This window comes from Zeus faber, assembly GCF_960531495.2.
Source record: "Zeus faber genome assembly, chromosome: 2".
Lineage (NCBI taxonomy): Eukaryota > Metazoa > Chordata > Actinopteri > Zeiformes > Zeidae > Zeus > Zeus faber.
Window position 1 is genome coordinate 1,750,543 of NC_137189.1, and position 20,129 is coordinate 1,770,671.

General features: G+C 41.7%; 2 protein-coding genes across 3 annotated transcripts; both read right to left on the reverse strand.

Annotated features, from left to right (window-relative positions):
* Positions 1-1,430: 1,430 nt before the first annotated feature.
* On the reverse strand, positions 1,431-8,876 carry timmdc1 (translocase of inner mitochondrial membrane domain containing 1). The gene is made up of 8 exons (XM_080024617.1): positions 8,738-8,876; positions 7,305-7,633; positions 5,818-5,983; positions 5,101-5,189; positions 4,884-4,951; positions 4,247-4,325; positions 2,704-2,814; positions 1,431-2,184 (listed from the first exon to the last, which is right to left on the reverse strand). Exons 2-8 carry the CDS (start codon positions 7,613-7,615, stop codon positions 2,037-2,039), a joined length of 972 nt encoding a protein of 323 aa, XP_079880743.1. The 5' UTR covers positions 7,616-7,633; positions 8,738-8,876; the 3' UTR covers positions 1,431-2,036.
* A 1,729-nt stretch (positions 8,877-10,605) lies between these two features.
* poglut1 (protein O-glucosyltransferase 1) lies at positions 10,606-17,188 on the reverse strand. Of its 2 annotated transcripts, none has more exons than XM_080024202.1 (11): positions 17,065-17,188; positions 16,221-16,311; positions 15,584-15,727; positions 15,317-15,452; positions 15,081-15,202; positions 14,799-14,858; positions 14,414-14,513; positions 14,115-14,173; positions 13,483-13,650; positions 13,344-13,400; positions 10,606-12,782 (listed from the first exon to the last, which is right to left on the reverse strand). In XM_080024202.1, the coding sequence occupies exons 1-11, from the start codon at positions 17,135-17,137 to the stop codon at positions 12,626-12,628; spliced, it is 1,167 nt and encodes a 388-aa protein (XP_079880328.1). In that variant the 5' UTR covers positions 17,138-17,188; the 3' UTR covers positions 10,606-12,625. The 2 variants fall into 2 exon arrangements, with proteins under 2 accessions (XP_079880328.1, XP_079880329.1); XM_080024203.1 differs by lacking the exon at positions 17,065-17,188 and adding an exon at positions 16,564-16,884.
* Between the last annotated feature and the right edge of the window lie 2,941 nt (positions 17,189-20,129).

The window sequence follows — 20,129 nt, forward strand, 5'->3', positions numbered from 1 at the left end:
CATGGTCATGAGCAAAATCAAAAAAATATTTGGAGGCAGCTCTTTTAAGGACTGAGCCAAATTAGAATTCTAGCTGTTCTAACTGAAGAACTTCAAATGACCTTTAGTCAGTTCGAAGGAGACAATATGGCAAGAAAAAGATTGTAAGTATATTATATTCAATTATTTCAATACAAAAGTATAGTACATGCTTTATGAACATCCACTACTCTAAAGGTAAAAGTTCAAAGTCCAGTTTGTGTGTGTGTCCATCGGACCCGGATGCGTCAGCCCTGGAGATCTAGGCTGCCTCGGTGGAGGACAGGACACACCGGATTTCGGGGAGACTCATGGGGTCCATTGTCAACGTCCAACTATGGAGTTTACCTACTTGAGTGACCGAACTGGAGTCGGATTGCCGCTGTGTGTAAAGCAATAATAAGGAGACCTCATTTTTGGGGGGTTGGGGGGGGGGGGGTTAGGGTTAGGGTTAGGGTTAGGGTTAGGCTCCTTGACAGGGGGTTTTACGCCTAGGCAGGCAGGTGTCGCAGTCTGGATTGAAGACCTACTCGCTCGCTCGCTCGGTTCTGGTGCCGAAAGCAGACACCAAAAAGCAAAAGGACAGAGGCGGGATTTCATCAGTCTTCAACAGAGCCTTTTGTCAGTGAGGATGAGTATGGTGAGAACTGATGGGATTCTTCTGCATTTCCCCTTTCGACTGGGTGTCCATCTGCACATCAGAGGTGCTGTACAACGGGCCTCAGCTGCTGCTGTGTTGCATCTTGTTTACACCAAGGGCCAAACCCATTTTTGACCTACTTGCTGAAAAGCCTGGGAGGCGATGTTGACAAGAACAGTACAGATACAGATATGGAAAGGTGGGGGCGGCATCTAGTTAACTGTTATACATCAAACACATGAAGCAGAATGAACCTGTGATCATGAAATTGCACTTCAGAATAAATCTGGCAACAATTTCTCAAAAGGATGTTGACATCCAAAAGCATGGAGGACAAGTAGATCATTTCATGAAGCTCTAGTACAGCACTGGCCGATAGGCCTACATAATATCAATATTGTATTATGGGAGTCTGGGATTTTGGTTATCGTAATATTGCAATTTAGTTTAAAAGGTTTTTTTTAATAGATAAAAAAAGGTTAAATGTCTTTCAGGCAGCAATGTAGTTAAGTAACACAATTCACTGAACTGCATACTGTTCTAATTAATGCCTCTCCCTGCCTGGTCATAAAATACACATTACAAATGATTGTTTCGCAAATATTTCTGGTGTGTATATCTAATGAAAGTAACAATAGTTCAATAGTTATCCCAAAAATATCATGAAATGACTGATACTGAGGTTTGTATTACAGCCAAACATCAGCCTTTTTAACCATCAATTTAAAAAAATGTACAAGAACATAAAACACCAAGAGCTGAAGCATTATAGGATTTTACTTTTTTGTCATAAACATCAGGTTTAATGAAGGTTTGTGCACAGCAAAACTGAAACATGTTAAGTCTTGAACGTGTGTGTTTCCGGGCAACTTAAGTGATTTTGGCTGAAGTGAAAAGGGTTTAAAATATCAGTATCAATAAAGTATGACTAGGTTCAAGCTCTCTTAAAATCGTAAAATGTGGTCGCTAGTCAACATATGTATCTTAAATAATTATAATCACTAATCCAGTATAAATGAGATTTGTCTGCATATCTATATGCAAGTTGGCATGACAATTAGGATTTTCTTAAGCAGCACTCTTCTCCATATTCATACAACATGACAAATTCAGAATATATTATTTCACTGTCAGGTACTAAGAAACTTGCTTGGCAATTAACTGTTTTGGAGAGAGGGTGGGGAGATTAAAATTCATTTACAGAGATTCCCATTTATTTTCCTTTGTTGATTACATTAAACAAGAACATACACAGTATCAACAGTTCATAAACCAAAGTTCAGGCTTTTCCCTATAGTTGTGAGGATTCCTGCACCTATGTGCATATCTGAAAGTGTCTCTTGATCATTGTTCTTTTTGAAAATAAATTGTACTGTCATTAGCTCTTGGAATCCTGCTCCAAATCTTTGTTCGGTGGGAGGCTCAGCAATTCCTGGATTCTCTGCAGGTCCATGTCCGTCTGTTTTGTTTGGACACTGACACTCAGATCACCGATCAGATCATCCGTCAGCTGCAGACGGGCGTGCCTTCACGAGTTAAGGGAAAATAAACCAATTACTTGGGAACAAAAAAAGTGTCTAGCCTGCACCTACATTTTTCCGAATCAGAATCTGTTTATTCAGCCAGGTAAACGTACATAGTATGAGAAATGCAAAAAAGCATACAACTTTTAACCGTCTAAAAAAAGCCAAATATACAAAAATATACAGAATATGCAAAATGAAATTCTATGCAGAGGTTAAATTAAGAGGCAATAGCTGGGGCTAAGTGGCACTATGGTTGAGTAGCATAACTGTAGGTATAAAATATAAGTATGGATGACATACAGGATGAACAAATGTGTACAATACAGGCATGAATAACAATGAATAAGTTACTATGTTATTCCTAAATTAGTACAGCATCTACAATGTTATTACAGTATTGCTACAATATAACAATATATTGCAGTTATTGCACAAGTTATATTTTGGTTTGCAGTAGAACTTTTGAGGCTGTAAAAGGCATGCAAAAAAACACCAACATGTCAAAGTTTGCTGCCGTACCATTCTGCAAGTTTGAGCTCATATAGTTCCCGGCGTTCTCGTCGTCTTCGCTCCCTCATATTTTCCCCAGAAACTGTCTGTGTGGCGGCAATGAAGACTCCTGCAGGAAGCCTGAGCAGAGCGGGACCATCCTTGTTAATAACCATAACAGTAAGAGTAGAATGATGTGATGGAAAGTAGAAGTAAACATTTCAGAATCAGAATCAGAAATACTTTAATAATCCCAGGGGGAAATTAATTTAACTATACTATTATCATTACTATTTCACTCTTCTACCACAATGGACAAAATTTTTGGTGGCAGAAAAAGATTCCACTCTAAATTTAAGTGGTAGATATCCAGATACAAAACCCAAAAGCTGGGCAGGGTTGAGACCTCCATGGGCCCCTGAGAGATTAAACTGTGATTGTAATCAAGATATGCACAAGCACTCATCTGAGCGAAAAAGGTACAGTAGTACTTATATTGTACACTTATAGTACTATATACCTATAGTATATCCTGCAACTGGCTCTATATAACCAGGGCACTCAATGACAAGTACCTTTACTTTTAAAATGTAATATTTTTAATACTACTAAGAGTAAGTAATAGTAAGTGGAAATATCAACATGGTACTTCCAGTTTTACTAGACTAAATTTTGCATCAGGGTATTTGACTTTCACTGAAATAAAAAGGTTAGCCTTTTTCACTGCACATTACACACCACAACATTGTATAAGTAGTCAAAGTACAACCCTGTGATGGAGTAATAATGCACACCAACCTTATGAAAAGTAGAGAGTACTGACATTTAACATTGGAACATAGAAATTTGGTAGACAGTTAATTTGCCTCAATGCGGTTGATGGAAAAAGTAACAAATCCACATTTCTAACATTGGCTTCAAATTGTGACAACTCTATAATACAGGACAACATAGAGAGGAAAGTGAAGAAAAGGTGAGACTGGGTCACATTGTGCTACTCTGAGTGGTGGAGACACTGGGACCAGATACCCAATAGGGCAGAATAACGGATGTGGTACAAATGGACAGGGGCAGCTGCTGCCATGGCCCGCCTCAGAACATCAGAATAGCCAGAACACAGCCCTCTGCGGTGCACATGAGCCCCCCTGGCACAGAGCACAGGGGCAATGGAGGTTAGAGGGGGTGGGGGCAGAAAGGGGCAGGGGTGGGGGTGTGGTAGGGGTTTGGGTGCAGCTGGGAAACAGGGTTGCTGGGAGGGCCGCAGCTGGCTGACAGCATGCTCCCTCTTCTCATCCACACAGGCATAAATGCAGAAAATGGAGATTCACACTCCCTTCACTCATCCATGTGCTAACCACAACTGTGCACAGGCAAGATGAGATTTATAATACCACATGTTTTTGTGTGTGTGTGTGTGTGTGTGTGTGTGTGTATATCTAGGGCTTCAAATAACATTTTTAATTCACCTTACCAGACTGTTGTTGAGAGTTATGTGGAAATGTTGCTCTTATGTTGTTATGTGGGCCCTAACTCATGAAAATGACTTGACTCTTCAATGCAAAGCTCATCTTACCCCAAGATGCCTCCAATGACCGACCCTGCGACCAGTCCGCGTAAGCCCAGGTTGAGTCTGAAAAGGCCTCCAGTGACCGCTACACACACACACACACACACACACACACACACACACACACACACACACACACACACACACACACACACACACACACACACACACACACACACACACACACACACACACACACACACTTAAATGAGAAAAGTTGATCTACAGGGGACTAAATACTTAAAATCAATACAAAATGTCTGCAGCCTCATCAGGGAGGAATCATGATAAAATATAATAAAAATCATTAAAACCAAACAATGCAAACATCTAATACAGTCTAATCAAAATATAATGCTAATACACTGTTTAATGACAAAGATTCAAAGTCGAAAAAGGACACTAGTATGTTTCCCCCTTTCTACAATTGCCCTAAAAAATATCTGGAAAAACTGTATGCAAGGCTCGATCAAATCTGATCGTATTGTCATCTGCCATCGCGGTCACTCAAGACCTCAACCCAACCAGACCCCAAGACTCAACTTGAACTAAATTGTGCACCAGTTGGCTGAAGCTGTTCTCTCAGCACTGGTTCCATTTAAGATATTATGATTGATAAAACTGTACAGATACCATAACTTACCTCCCGCTGCAGCATAATGGCTGAGCACGTTGCTATCCCTATACACCGACAGGCCTGTGCTCAACGAACTACAGACAGTAAGATAAGGAAAAAGAGACAGGAAGCATGTGAAGTTAACCTTGGTGATTATCTGACAGTCTGCTTGAATTTAAAACACAATCTGTCCCCACTTGTGATAAGTATCCAAGATCAAACTCTGATGTTATTTGTTGCTCACTTGAACAATGTGACGAATGCAGCAACTCTCCAACTCCACCTCCAGCCATACCTCACGAACCCCCGGATGGCTGCGTTATGGGCTGAGCGCTGGGAGAAAACAATAAAGACATTACTCATTTCAGTGCTGCAATTTCTCTTAACTAAAGCCGCCTTTACACTGATCCCGAAAATGCACCAGACTGTTGGAAACCAGCATCTGGTGGCTGTCGTACTGCATGCGTGTAAATATTGCATCTCAAAACATGATGGAAAAAATGACCTCTGTCTCCCATACAACAGCAAGTAGTTTGCGCAGCCAGACATTTACCATTTTCAATGAATGGGAGTTTAAAATGTCCTTTATTTAGTGTTTGCAAAGTGCATACAAATGAAAAAATATACTGAATATAAAAGGAGATTTATTGATAGTGAATATGGTCACACCCAACATTAATAACGTCATTATTTCACACACATAACTTATTTACTTAGTTAAAAGCCCAGTTCCAATAACTCCAGATTATCCTACTCATCAACTCTGGCCTCCTAATGAGACTTGCTTTGTTGTCGATTGTCGGACTCACCACAAAACCAGCCTAAGTCCTGCAAGATGGGTCTTAAACTAAGGGAAGCTATAGCTCAAATACAGGGGCACGTGCAAAGATGTAGAAGCATAAATACACACAGAAAATGGCAGATTCTTGCAAGCAGGCAGATCTAAACACATTCAACTCACCACAGCTTCCACTTGACTGGAGTAGAGCTCTGCTTGGCTGAGCTGGATATACCTCTGCTTGGCGTGCTGTGCTGCCGGGAGTCCTCCATAGATTAAACCAACGAAGGCAGCAGTTACACCACTCTTTAGCACACTGGTCAGCTCCTCAGGGTAACTCTGTGATATACTACAATGAAATAATGTTTCAATGAGGAAACTGCTATACCAGGATTATGTTTCTTAAAGGACTGAAATCAATTATGAATAAACTGGATTGAAATAGGGTAAGGGATTCTCAATCTACTTTAAACTCTTTTTATTTATTTTTTATTATTTTTTTTTTAATCAGTCCAGAATAATGTGCAGCCAGCCGGACCTTATTGAAAAATTAACCCCTAAGAGGGTGTTCAGCATGTGTCACTCTGAAGGGAGTTATTTTGCAGTAATGACTGGCTGACGGCAATTTATCCCACTTATTACATAACTACTTGCTAATTAAATGAATACAATGACAGATTGTTGATTTGAAATTACTTCATAACTACTATGCCTAGTTTAAGAGCTTCCATCAAGATGAAATGTACACAACAATGTAGCTAAAACTTAAACAGCGTAGCAAATTATATACCCGACAAATGGCCTATTTAGTTGTTAATAAAAATTAAATGAGATGGTGAATGAGAGGTTGGATTGAAGTCTTTGTCATGTAACAAGATGTGTGCACAAGCGTTAAGGGGAACATAGAGGCAGAATGAAGGGAGGGACCTGAATACCATTGCAACTGTCATTATTAACAAGCAGCACTCATTATTCAGACTGCTGAATTGCCACTATAGACCATAATAATAATAATAATAATAATGACTAGATATTGTCTGGGGTTTTGCTTATCATAATATAGTTAAATGTTGTCTTTAAAGCTGTGTTACAGTAATGTAATGCAATTTTGTGAACTTTTTAGACTGTTTCAGCTCTCCTGATCAATTCCTGTATCTACTTGGTCATAATCAATACTGATGACTACTTCTCAAATATCTGCATATACTACTGCGCGTAAATATTTTAAGAAAGCACCAATAACCATCTTCAAAATATTGCCAAATCATAAATATCACTGTATCTGTAAAAATCAAATATTTGACGTTGTCAATATTTTACACACACACACACACACACACACACACACACACACACACACACACACACACACACACACACACACACACACGCTTTGAGTTACAGTAGATCAAATATTTAATTGGTCACTTCCTGCAATGCAAGCTCCTTAAAGATCACATTACATAATAAATCACATAATTCAGAAAATCAGCATTACAAGGCAGAAAAAATGATGAGCCGACATAGAGGTGACAAGAGTCAGGGGTCAACTTTTACATTTTAATTCTTAAAAAAACAGAAAAAGAAATTTGCACAAAGCACAATGTTTTCTGTAAAAATATTAATGCAACATCAGAAAGGAATTGTCAATAAATGGAGTAATTACTAACTCTGTGTCAAAAAGGTCCTTGATGCGATCCAAACCCGTTACTGGAAACTGTGGCTTGACCAAGCAACTCGGCACGGTGCTGGCAATGGGTGTCGGACCAGGCGGGGGGGAAGTGAAGGAGGACGATGACATCTGTGCGCGCTCGGCCGAGGCCACATCAGCCGCATGGACCCTAGGGAGTAGGAAGCAGAAGGACGAGGGCCTGGCGCTCTGGACAAAGCCCTGCAGTAGCCCGGAGCTGAGCATGCCCTCGGGAGCAGAACACGACTGCCGTCTCAAGGCTCGGCCAGCTCTGCCTTGTTCCGGATCCATTACGCTTCACTGGCGCCACTGCGGAGAAGCATGAGCCAGACTGCTGATGGTTGGGAAGATGTTGCAGTTGATGCAGCTTTCGCGAATAACCCACCCCCAAAAAAGAGGAATTGGCCCTCAAGCTAACAAAAATAAACTGCTTGTGCGACGCTGCCCGAATTAACAGCTGTGAAATAATGTTGCTCTATCACATATTGGTGTATGAGGCACACATATTAAAGTGGGGGCAACATGATGGATCCACAGGATCATCCATCACTGACTGGTTTTAGATATATGATGACTTGCCATCTTTTGTTATAATGTATAGAAACTCCCCTGCACATGTGAAAGTTTAACTGCAAGAGAGCAAGAACACGTTGTTGACCCATGATCCTGTTTTCAGGGCCCGACATTCAAAATTGATGATATGAATTGAATATTTGACTTATTTTGTATACATAGTTCTCTGCATTTGCCTATCCTACATATCATATCTTGCCGGGAACTCCAGGTCCACTCAAGACTATTGAGTGTCTTCTTTTGGGTTGGGGGAGACTGGGAAACCCAGAGGAAACCCACGTGGAAATGGGGAGGACATGCAGACGCCACACAGAAAGGCTGAGGTTGGATTCGAATCCAAAAGCCTCTTGCTAACAGTGCTAATAGAAAATTAATTCGTTTATATCAATGAAATGGATGATGGCTTCATCATGGATATACATTTAAAACCTACTTAGCTATTTTTAATTAACTATATATTTATATAAAATGGGATTACATAAAAAATATTTTAAATTGTAAACCTATTTGTAAATAAATACATATAAATCTTAGAAATTATCATCTCAAATACACCCCCGTGTGGCCGCTTCCTCAAGTTTGAGAATCTCTGTCCTGCTTTTACGTCCACTAAAAGCGGACTTGAGTACCACTCGTTTTATTTTTCTATTTTTCGGTTTTTATATGTACAAATAATCTCAAATGTCATTTTATGAAATGACTTGTTTGGTCCACTGACTGCGTACACGATCCAATGCAGCGCCCCATGCGTTACATAAACTGACAAAACATGTTAGCTGTTAGCTTGGTTAGCATGCTAGCAGGTTTTTTTTTTTTAGCTAACTCAGACAATAAACTTACCGATACACAGCGAGATGAGCGTTTAACAGCGCCTTGTTGTGCAGGTGCTAAGGCCGCGAGCCAGCAACAGCGTTAATCACGCCGGTGTATGTGTCTTTGGGAGAGAAAGGTGTCCGACGTCGCTGACCGCCGACCTCGGCTATCGTTGACAGTTAAATGTGTAAGATTTGAGAATCGTGCTACACAGCGGTGGAGGACCGTGCATGCAGCCAGGCAAAGTATTCTCTCTCCCTCGCTTCTGCTTTCGCATCAACTAAAAAATATTTTTAAACGTATCCCAGCATTTGTAGTTGTTTAATTAAATTCCACATTATTTTCTTAATCACTTCATAATTTATTGTAAATACTTACTTAAAATGAAATATTAATTTGATGATAAAATTGTCTATGGAATTTGTGTATGGAAATATGGTGGTTCCCTCCCTGTGCTGTTTTCTCACGACTGGCCGGCATGACTTCCTTATGAATACTCTGAAGCTGATAGACAAAGTCACAGCATCTGAGTGAGTTATTACAATGTACAATAATAATAATAATAATAATAATAATAGCAATAATAACAACGATGTCTAAACGCAGGCAGCCACGTTTGGATAGGGGAGGCATTCAAGACTGGAGACGGGGAAGTGTATAATGTAGCAAAATACACGTTTGGCAAGATGAGGGAAGCAAAACGGTTGTATTCTGAGAAGCTGGAACAGAAATTCTATGCCAACAACTCTGCTTCAGTCTGGAAAGAACTGCAGCAGATCACAAATTATAAACCTAAACCTTCCAACTCAATTATTGACCTCCAGCTCGCAAATGAGCTGAATGCTTTCTATTGTTGTTTTGAAAGGCAAATGGAGCACACCTCCAAGTCCCCTCAGCAAAACCATCATCAAAGACTCCCTCTCTCTCTATTCTGCAGAGCGATTTTAACAGATTATTTAAATTTAGGTTACAGAACCCCTGCAATGCAGCTGAAGCATATGCTGTCTCCCCCTCTACACTGAAACACTGTGCAGATCAATTGTCCGGTGTTCACACTGACACTTCTGATACCTCACTGGAGGCCAGCCTGTTTCATAAGCCTCTTCCGTCGTCCCCGCTTCCAAAAAGCCAAGGATTACAGGTCTTAATGACTATGGACCCGTCACTCTGATCACTGTAGAAATTAAGACTTTTGAGCGCCTTATGCTATCCCACCTCAAGTCCATCACCAACCCCCTCCTGGACTCGCTGCAGTTGGCATACAGAACCAACAGGTGTATCAATGATGCAGTCAATGGCCCTCCACTTCATCCTTTACTATCTGGCCTCTCCCGGAACCTATACCAGGATCCTGTTTGTGGACTCCACCTTCACATTCAACCCTTTCAGCCCAACTCTTCCCAGACAAGCTCTCCCAGCTAAGCGTGCAAAACTCCACCTGCAGGTGAGTCGCCGACTTCCTGACGGACAGGAGCATGTGAAGCTGGCAAAGCATGTCACCGGCGTCCACAAGACCTCCTCTTCCATCCCTTCTCTTCTCATTGTTTGCCAGCTGCTGCACATACAGGCACCGATCTGTCAAGCTCCTGATGTTTGCAGACGACACCATGCTCATTGGACTCATCTCTGAGGGTGATAAGTCTGCTTACAGATGGGAGGTTGACCGCCTGGCTTCCAGGTACAGCCCGATGCTCTGAAGACAGTGGAGGTGGTGGACCTCAGGAGCGAAGCCCAGGCCAGCCCAGCCCAGCCCAGCCCAGCCCATTTAATTGAAAATAAATACTGTAGATTTATGAGCTCTTTATTCCTAATTTTTATTTAGAGTGTATAACAATGTGGGAAGTAATCCACGTGAACATGGGAAGAACATGCAATCTTCATATAGAAAGGTTGGTTTTGAACCCAGAACCTTCTCGCCGTAACCTAGTGAAGCCAAACTGCAGAGATCTAAATATGAATTCCAAAGAGCACACAAGTTAAGTATGTTTCAAGATGGAACTGGAGAATAGTTTATGAGCCAGCATGTTCAATAATAATACAAAGTGCATTTAAAATATAACTGGCAGTAGGCCCTCAAAGAAATCAACAATTTTGTCATCAAATGGAATAATGTACCTTGTCTAGAACTAAGAAAGCACTGATATTGTGCATGTATGTACACGTACTTTAGTCCCTACTCAAACCAAAGGGAAAAAAACCCAATCACAAGGTAACCACTGTTGGTCATACTGTGGTTGCAACATAAAATCTTAGAGCTTGAAACAGCAAGAATGAGTAATCTGTACGCTACTGTATCTTGAAAAAAAAAAAATTTGGTGCACTCCCACCTCGAATATACAGTTAAGTAATGGAAAAACAAAGACTTTAAAAAATGACATCTGACATTATTTTAATACTAGAACATATTCAATATCAAACCCGATCACCAACTTCTATACAGACTTGTCAAAATGGCTTAAATGGCTCCTAATTAATGCACTTCCTATGTTTCCAGTGTGTGTATGTTTGAGTAAAATAAGGAAGATACAGCCATATTTGTGAAAGACAGCTGATGGAGTCACTAAACAGAAAATGACAACAAAATGAATGGAGCTTTGCTATAGAAATAGTAGCTGCCCAGTAGAAGGCAGTGTGGAAACACAAATGTATGTTCTGAACGCGACAGAAAATCCCCAGCATCAGTGTTTCTTGAATGATGTATTCCATTCATTTAAAAAAAAAAATAAAATAAAAAATCAGCAATACTGATTTCCTGCAAACATAAAGGCACAGAGAACGCTTGAATGTCCTCATTTGGTTACCTTTGGTATTTTTTGTAAGTGAACTAATCTTAAATACTTTGTGGCATGGTGCTTACACTGCTACCTCACAGCAAGAAAGTCCTGGGTTTGACTCCCGCCTGGCCCGTTAGCACAGTGTCCAGGTGAGTTATCTCCGGTTTGGGGGCCTTCCTGTGCGGAGTTTGCATGTTCTCCCTGTGCTCATATGGTTCTCCTCCAACATAAAAAAGGACCCCAATTAAAAGCACGCAGAGCGCTTTCCTGTCCTGTTGACAAACTGAATCAATCATCTGGAATTGGTCCAAGGACACCGCTGAAGTGAGGGCTTCCCACTGTTCCTGGTTGCCCTTGAACTTGGAAGACAGCAAGGATGGGAGAAATGTAAAGGCTAAATGTCTTCAATCACCACTCCCTGCATGTGTTTGGCCACCATCCCCTGCATACATGATGGTGAATGCATTGCACTTTTAAGATAAATAAAATGATTCTTCTTCTTAATTCATAAACAAACAAAACACATGACTGCCTTGGTGGGAAAAAACTTGACAGTTTAAGTTATCAAACCATAGCTTAAGTTGGGGTTTAAGGTGTGGCACAGAACACACAAATAAAGACACATTACTCCAAAAGCCCCTTGAAGAGGAGAGCATCGTGCAGCCCCTACCCTTGATCGTGTGCCCCTCCCTCGCCTAGGGGTTGTGGCCCTTAACCGTGTACAGTATCTATGCCAGGCCAGCCCTGGGCCGGGTAGTAAATTAATAAAATGATTTATACCAGCTTTTGCAGCATCCCTTGAAGGGGAAAAAAAAAAAAAGTTTAATAATAGAGGTGATGAAAGTTACATCAAATAATGAAAGATTGTGTGTTGGGTGGAAGACGCACACACTCTCACATTGACCAACTTGTTCTAGTAAAACTATTTCCATTCAGACAGTTATCAATAGGATTGCCCAATGAAGTGTCCCCATATGCTTCAGAAGGTGTAGTGTTTTTCTTTTTACCCAAAGTGGATCCTTATGTTCAGACACACTTTGCTTTTGCTTGCTGTGGACAGTGAATGAAACAGTAATTACATTCATCTACACTGCTTCCTTCTCCGCTACAGATGCCCTCGGATTGAAATTGTGGGCCATGGTTAAAGCTCTGTCTTGCCGACTCTGTGGACAATATGGTTGTGGCTGCTCTTCTGCTGGGGTTTGTACTTGAGAAGACCACTGAACTCGGAGAGAAGTCTCTCCCAGTAACAGGAGATGTCCTCCATTCGCAAGTGGTCCAGGATGAACTTCTGTCCTCTGTGGGAAAAATAATCAAAATCGAACCTGTTTTCTTTGGCCAAGTACACTTTTATGTAAGAGAAATTTGTTTTATAATGAGTTAGCGCACTGTGCCCACAATGAGTTAGAGCTCAAATTAAAAAATTAAATATACAGCAAGAAAAGGTAAAGGTAAATTAAAAGGCAATGTGCTAAGCGAGCAATATGCTTAGCTAAAGAGCTTAGTGGCAGTACAGTCGATATGAGTGCAGCAAGTGTTGGTATAAATATCGTTTTTACAGAATGTACAGTACAAAATGAAGTATCTATACAATAATATAAACACTGATCAATTGCTAAATCATTTACAATAATTACTTACAGATAGTGAATATCAGGCCGAAAAATACTTAAAAAATAAACGACATATCAATTAAATGAAAGACCAGATAATAATGTGGGTTATGTGACTATGTTGTTCGGTTATGTGTGGACAGGTACTTAGTATGTTGTAATTACTGGAATGTCAGATTTGATGCACCTGCAAGTCTCACACTAAAGTTCTACCTCAGAGCCACTGTGATAGTGTGCAAAATTTACCTTACGGCGATCTCCTGTGCAAGGGCATCGTTTTCCTTAACAAAGTGCAACAGCTCCCTGAATCGGCAGGAAAGAAAAATATGTTTATTAGTCAACACGCACTTAAGGGCAGTGGGAGGCTGAAGCTGAACAGGGATACCTGACGTCAGAGAGGTCTTGTTTGACCGGGATGTAGTGGACCCATGGCTGGAGCTGGGGATAGAAGAACTCCTGCCACTCCTCGCCCACGTGGAACACCAGCGAACCGCAGAGGAAAAGGTGCTTCAGGCGGAAGCTGGCCGCCACACCCCGGAAGTTGAACAGGTATCTAGCAAGGAATGCAGATTGCGGACTGTCAGAGAGTCATACAATTAGGCACTATGTAAACCAAAATTGTTTGAAACTAAGAAAGTTATTGAATCCTCTTGCGCTACAACTTCAGATTACATAAATTCAGTCTCCCCTTCAACTATTTAACATAATATAGTTGATTAGTAGTCAAATTTTATTTAAATAATAGTCTGATTTTAACCCTGAGACCCAAAATAGCACAGATAAAAATGTCAAAATAAACATGCGTCTGACAGCTGCAAGGGGTTCGACCTGGGGATGTCAAATGGAATAACAATCACACTAAAGAGGAAATCCATAACATTTGGGTGGATTAGAATAAAAGTACCAGAATTCAGAAATCCATTAGAAACCGCAACCGCATCCATAACAATCTTACAGAATACCACTTTAAGAGAACATATCACATGAAAATTGACTTCAAATAGAAGTAATTCTTACTTGTATTTACAGTGGTCCACCAACGGTATTTCCTTGGCAGGCGGTCTTCCTAGTGTGTCCTACAACCAGAAAGAAAATCCAGTCATGTGGATCAGTAAAAAAAATAAATAAAACATGCCTCAACTCAAGTAGATATATTACTCATCAAAACAATATTTAGAATATCTGTAAGGTTACATCTCTCATAATACAATAAATTATTCAAACCGATAAAGAAAGAGGGCTAAAATGGGTTTTTGTAGCTTTTTCCACATTGTTGATTTAACAAAGTGATGGACAGAGCGCTCCGTATGACCTACCCTCTCCGACTTCCAGGCCTGGTTCTTGGTGTACTCTACATCAAACAGCCCCGGGTCTTCTCTGGAGAACAGCACCAGCGGGTCCCGCTCCGGACTGGTCCTGTCGACCGAAATCAAATTAATACAGACTGATCAGACTGGCGGGAAATATGGAGGTTTGGATGCTAGAATTTAACGCAAGAATTCATCAAGAACACAAGAATTCATCAAGAAAATTGATAATGTACTATGAACAAAATCACGACATAGCAATATAGTTTGCTCTACTGGTGCAAACTTTTCAGAACAGGAAATAATTTACATCAGAACCCAAGTGCTTAAAATGAACCAAAACCAAGACCAAGGCACTAGATTCTTTTGAAAACAGCAACTTTTTGAACCTCACCTGGATCCTCGGAAGAATCCTTTAGACTCTTTCGACTTCCAAGGCCACTGTGCTGCAGACCTGACAAAAACATTACACTCAATACACAGATGTACACAGTGGAAACAACAGTTTGCACACCACTATTGTAAAGCAAGCAAGTTTGTTTTTAGGAAGTCACATTTATTCCTAAGTAGGAGCAATGTAGTCTATACAGTTTTGTTGACAGATGATTCACGAATGAGACAGTTTCAAGCCACCATACGTGTTATATTTTTCCCTATCCTGGGATGTCCACCTTACTTTTTGAGTTCATCCCTCATCAGGTCCCAACGTCCCAATCCAGTTGGGTAAATGGGCCATACTGCAGGACCCCCCTCCCAGAATGTCCATGCAGGATACATGATATCCTGGTAATCTGCAGTCTTCTCAAAGAAACACACACAAACAGGTAGATTAACAAAAATATTTATCCTATGCAATCCTTTGTGTTATTTGCTAAAGTTGTTTCTATGCTTTCTACTGTTTCTGAAGCTAACCTTACTGAAAGAGAAGACAGGATAGATGGGCTGCACCCAGCCTGGGACTTGTGGGTAATCCCTCACATTGACCACCATCTCCATATCTGGCAACCTGTCAATCACCCCCAGGATGAAATGTTCTACACCACTGCACCTGTACAGAGGGAAATTAAGATACTCAACTGATAAAGTGTTATGCATTGTCTGTGAAGACAAAAAGGAATGAACATTACAAATGAACGAATGGGACGGTTATAACTTCATCACCTACTATGGTTCCCTTACCTTGCTGGAAACATGCAGTTGTGTTCCCTGTACAATTTGTGCCCAAAAATTTGGTAGTGGGTGCCGACGCCCCGGTGAATGGTTGCCGCCATAAGGTCTTCGGATATGCCCCGTTTGAATGGCCGCAAGTCATCTTGCATGACACTGAGAGAAAAAAAGTTGAAAAGACAAACAGAAGTATTTGAAAAGGGGATCTGAAGCAGGTACAGCACAGTAATAGTAAGAACTCCAGTACCTGGAATCAGTTACCCCAGGATTAAACCATGAATTTGTTTCTAAACGGCAATTTGAGAGACGACTAAAAGTAGAAATATGGAAAAGATTCAAATGTATTGTACTAGTTAGGCTGTTTGAAGCTGGATCAGAGATGCTATTTTTATTTATTGCAGTTTTTTAGCATAACATTTTGCGCACACACACACACACACACACACACACACACTTGACAATTAAAGTGACTTCACTACGTAAGTAAAAATATTAACTTGTACCTTTAACTGTCCAGGCCGAACCTTATTAATATGGTTGCGTCTAGTTCCTGTTTTCTACCAAGTGCACATTAATTTAGAGAATGACATTTCGCTGAATTTAATTTCGAGAATGAAATACAAAAAAAAATAAGCAACACTGAACCCACCTCAGATGACAGCTACAGTTGACTGAGCTGCATGGAGCATGTTTCTCGGTCGCCCTGGAAATTTTCATTCTAAGATTTTGCCATTCTGTGCCTGCAAGAACACACACAAGTTATTCATGGTAAACCATGTGAATACCTACAATATTTAGCCCATGGATTGGTTACAATGCAGGTAATTGGAGGCACAATATCACAGGGTTTTAGCTACAGTTTTAGAAGATATACAATTAAGACAAAAACAAAAACAGTAAAATGACTCAGGAAAAAGCGATCTATCTTGGTCAGAAGCCAGCAAGTATCAGTGTGGCTTTCAGAAATGCTTGAATCATGCATCTTCGCTGACCTGAAACTCAGGGCAGCAAAGATTTGACCATCCCTTGGTTTTGAATTGTGAACAGGAAGACGTTGTAGAGAAGCCGACATCAGAGTGATGTGTAATGTAAATGTAAATGTAAATGTAAATGTGGGACATGTGTGCAGTCTTGGTCAGAATCCTTGTTGCAATATTAATTTCAGCTTGGCTATGGCAGACTGACGAAGCAAATTGCATTGTTATTTCAATATATTACAGTTAATGCACATGTATGTGTGGGGAAATTTTCCTTGGGGGTGGGGTTACATGTTTTACCAGCTAGATCTACACTACGCTACACCTAAAAGTTGTCGCTGTTTGAGAAACACGCAAGGTAGCTAAAGCTAGCTCGTTAGCTTAGCGAGCTAGCAGGCTGTTGAATCACTCGGAACGTCACACGTTTGTTTTGAGGGAGCAAACGAAAACCATACGCTGTAAACCGTTGGCAGTGGTATCAGCAAAATAAGTTGCCTTACTTAAGAACTACAGTACCTGATTCGCCGAGCACGCAGAAATGTACAATTTGCAGCACCATGAACAGGGATCTTAACCAATGCTGCTCCATTTTATGTGGCCCGCCCAGTTTGGTCTGATCAACGGAGACAGTCTAAATGCAGTTATTACGGTAATTCTATCGCCAGGAATGCTATCAAAATACGTCTAATAATAGTGACAGCAAAAATGTGTTAATATGAATTATTTTCACCCAAAATATGCCTCAGCGGAATTAATTATGTGTGTGTATATATATATACACACACACACACACATATATATATATACACACATATATATATATATATCAGATCAGCTCACGCCGCGATCTCGCTGCTTCCTGTTTACAGGCCTCTGATCGCGCGGGATCTGGTGATGACGAGGGAAGTGAAGCGGTGGACGGACCAATCAGAGGCTGCGCTTCAGGACGCTCTGACTGACGTAGACTGGGACGTGTTCCGAGCGAGTTCAAGTGACGTCAGCGAGTTTACGGAGGTTGTAGTAAGTTTTGTGGCTACGCTCGCGGATGAAATCGTTCCCACGGTGAAAGTTCGGATATTTCCAAACCAGAAACCATGGGTTGATAAATCCATCCGCTGCGCTCTGAATGCTCGCACGGCCGCTTACAACGACGGACTTGTATCTGGTAACATGGACAATTACAAAGCGGCGTCGTACCATCTGCGGAGGGCGGTGAAGGATGCTAAACGGACGTACAGAGACACCGTGGAGCTGCAGATGGAGCGGGGGGGACACAAGACGCTTGTGGGAGGGGCTGCGAACAATAACAAACTACAAGAGCAGCTCCTCCCCAGCCACGAGTGCGGACGCCTCCCTGGCCAACCAACTGAACTCCTTTTATGCGCGGTTCGAGTCTGGCAGCAACACCGCTAGCTCGCCGGCTAATTGGAGTTACACCGCTGGGGATGAGCGCGCACTCTCAGTGTCCGTGCACGAGGTCAGGAGGGCTTTGATGCGGGTGAACACCAGGAAAGCTGCGGGCCCAGATGGCATATCTGAGCGAGTACTGAAGACCTGTGCTAACCAGCTAGCTCCGGTGTTCACCACAATATTCACCATCTCCCTGGCTGAATCAGTGGTCCCGTCCTGCTTCAAGAGGTCCACCGTCGTTCCTGTCCCGAAGATGGCCTCTCCAACCTGCCTGAATGACTACCGTCCGGTGGCCCTCACCTCGGTGGTCATGAAGTGTTTCGAGAGATGATTAAGGATTACATCTGCGCCTCCCTCCCCCGCACCTTGGACCCGTTGCAGTTCGCGTACCGGCAAAACAGATCTACGGATGACGTGGTCTCCCAGGTACTGCACACCACGCTCACACACCTGGATGGCCAGAAGGGGGCCTATGTGAGAATGCTGTTCATTGATTATAGTTCAGCTTTCAACACCATAGTCCCCACCAGACTGGCTGTCAAGTTGTTGGAGCTAGGATTGAATGCTCCGCTGTGCACCTGGATCCTGGACTTCCTCACAGGCCGCCCCCAGGTGGTCAAGGTGGGGAAGTACATGTCAAGCTCCCTCACCCTGAATACAGGATCCCCCCAGGGCTGCGTCCTCAGCCCCCTACTGTACTCCCTGTACACACATGACTGTGTGGCCAGGTCCAGCTCCAACACCATCATCAAGTTTGCTGACGACACCGTAGTCGTGGGCCTGATCACCGACTGCGATGAGAAGGCCTACCGCGAGGAGGTGGCTGTCACTCTGGTGCCAGGACAACAGCCTACACCTGAACGTCAGCAAAACCAAGGAGCTGATTGTGGACTTTAGGCGTGGATCACAATCGAGGACGCACGCGCCCTTGTGGATTAATGGGACTTCTGTCGATAGGGTGAGCAGCTTCAGATATCTGGGAGTCCACATCACAGAGGACTTAACATGGACTGTACACACAGACACTCTGGTGAGAAAGGCGAGGCAGCGTCTCTACCACCTCAGGCAGCTGAGGAAATTCCGGGTCTCAGTGAGGATCCTCAAGTCCTTCTTCTCTGGAGCAGTGGAGAGCATCCTGACAGGCAACATCACTGCCTGGTTTGGGAACTGTACTGCCCAGGACAGGCGGGCCCTGCAGAGGGTGGTGCGTTCAGCTGAACGTACCACTGGAACTACCCTCCCCCCCCTTGCAGGAGCTATACACCAGGAGGTGTAGTAGACGAGCCCGCAGGATCATGAAGGATCCTCATCACCCCAACAACGGACTGTTTCAGCTGCTGCGGTCAGGCAAGCGCCTCCGCAGTCACACAGCGAGAACAGAGAGACTGAGACTGAGTTTTTTCCCGCAAGCCATTAGAACGGTCAATGCTGACCTCACCAGGGGTCCTCACTGAGCCACACACATAGGCTCCACTACCTTACTGTACTGTATGTAGCATACTGTACCGCATACTGTGTCACTGTTCAGGGTTGTTCGTGATGCCGTATTGCTGCGCCGTACTGTTGTATACTGTGCTGTATTATCCCAAACACTACCTCACACTATTCACATTCCCATGCCACTTTAATTCACATGCCACTTTAATGCACATATCTGTATATACATAAGCATATTCCCTCTATCTATTCCATTTTATTTCATTTTATTTTTATTGTATTTTATTTTATTCTATATATTTTTATTTTATTCTATAAGTATTCAACTTACTTATTACGTTTTAGGAGTCAGTTAGTCGGTCTATTAGAAAGGAATTCTTTACTTTTATTTCTTTTTTCCCTAGGACATGTGTGCTATCACCGGGTGCGTTGCATTACATTTCACTGCATCAAGTATGAAAGTATGTATATGTATGTGACAAATAAAAATCTTGAATCTTGAATATATATACACACACACATATATACATATATACACACACATATATATATATATATATATATATATATATATATATATATATATATATATATATATATATATATATATATATATATATATATATATATATATATATATTTTTTTTTTTTTTTTTAAGAATACGTGAATACGGAAGTTTGACAATTGCTATGGGTTGCTATGGACTCCGGTCGCCGTTTTTAGAGGATAACTT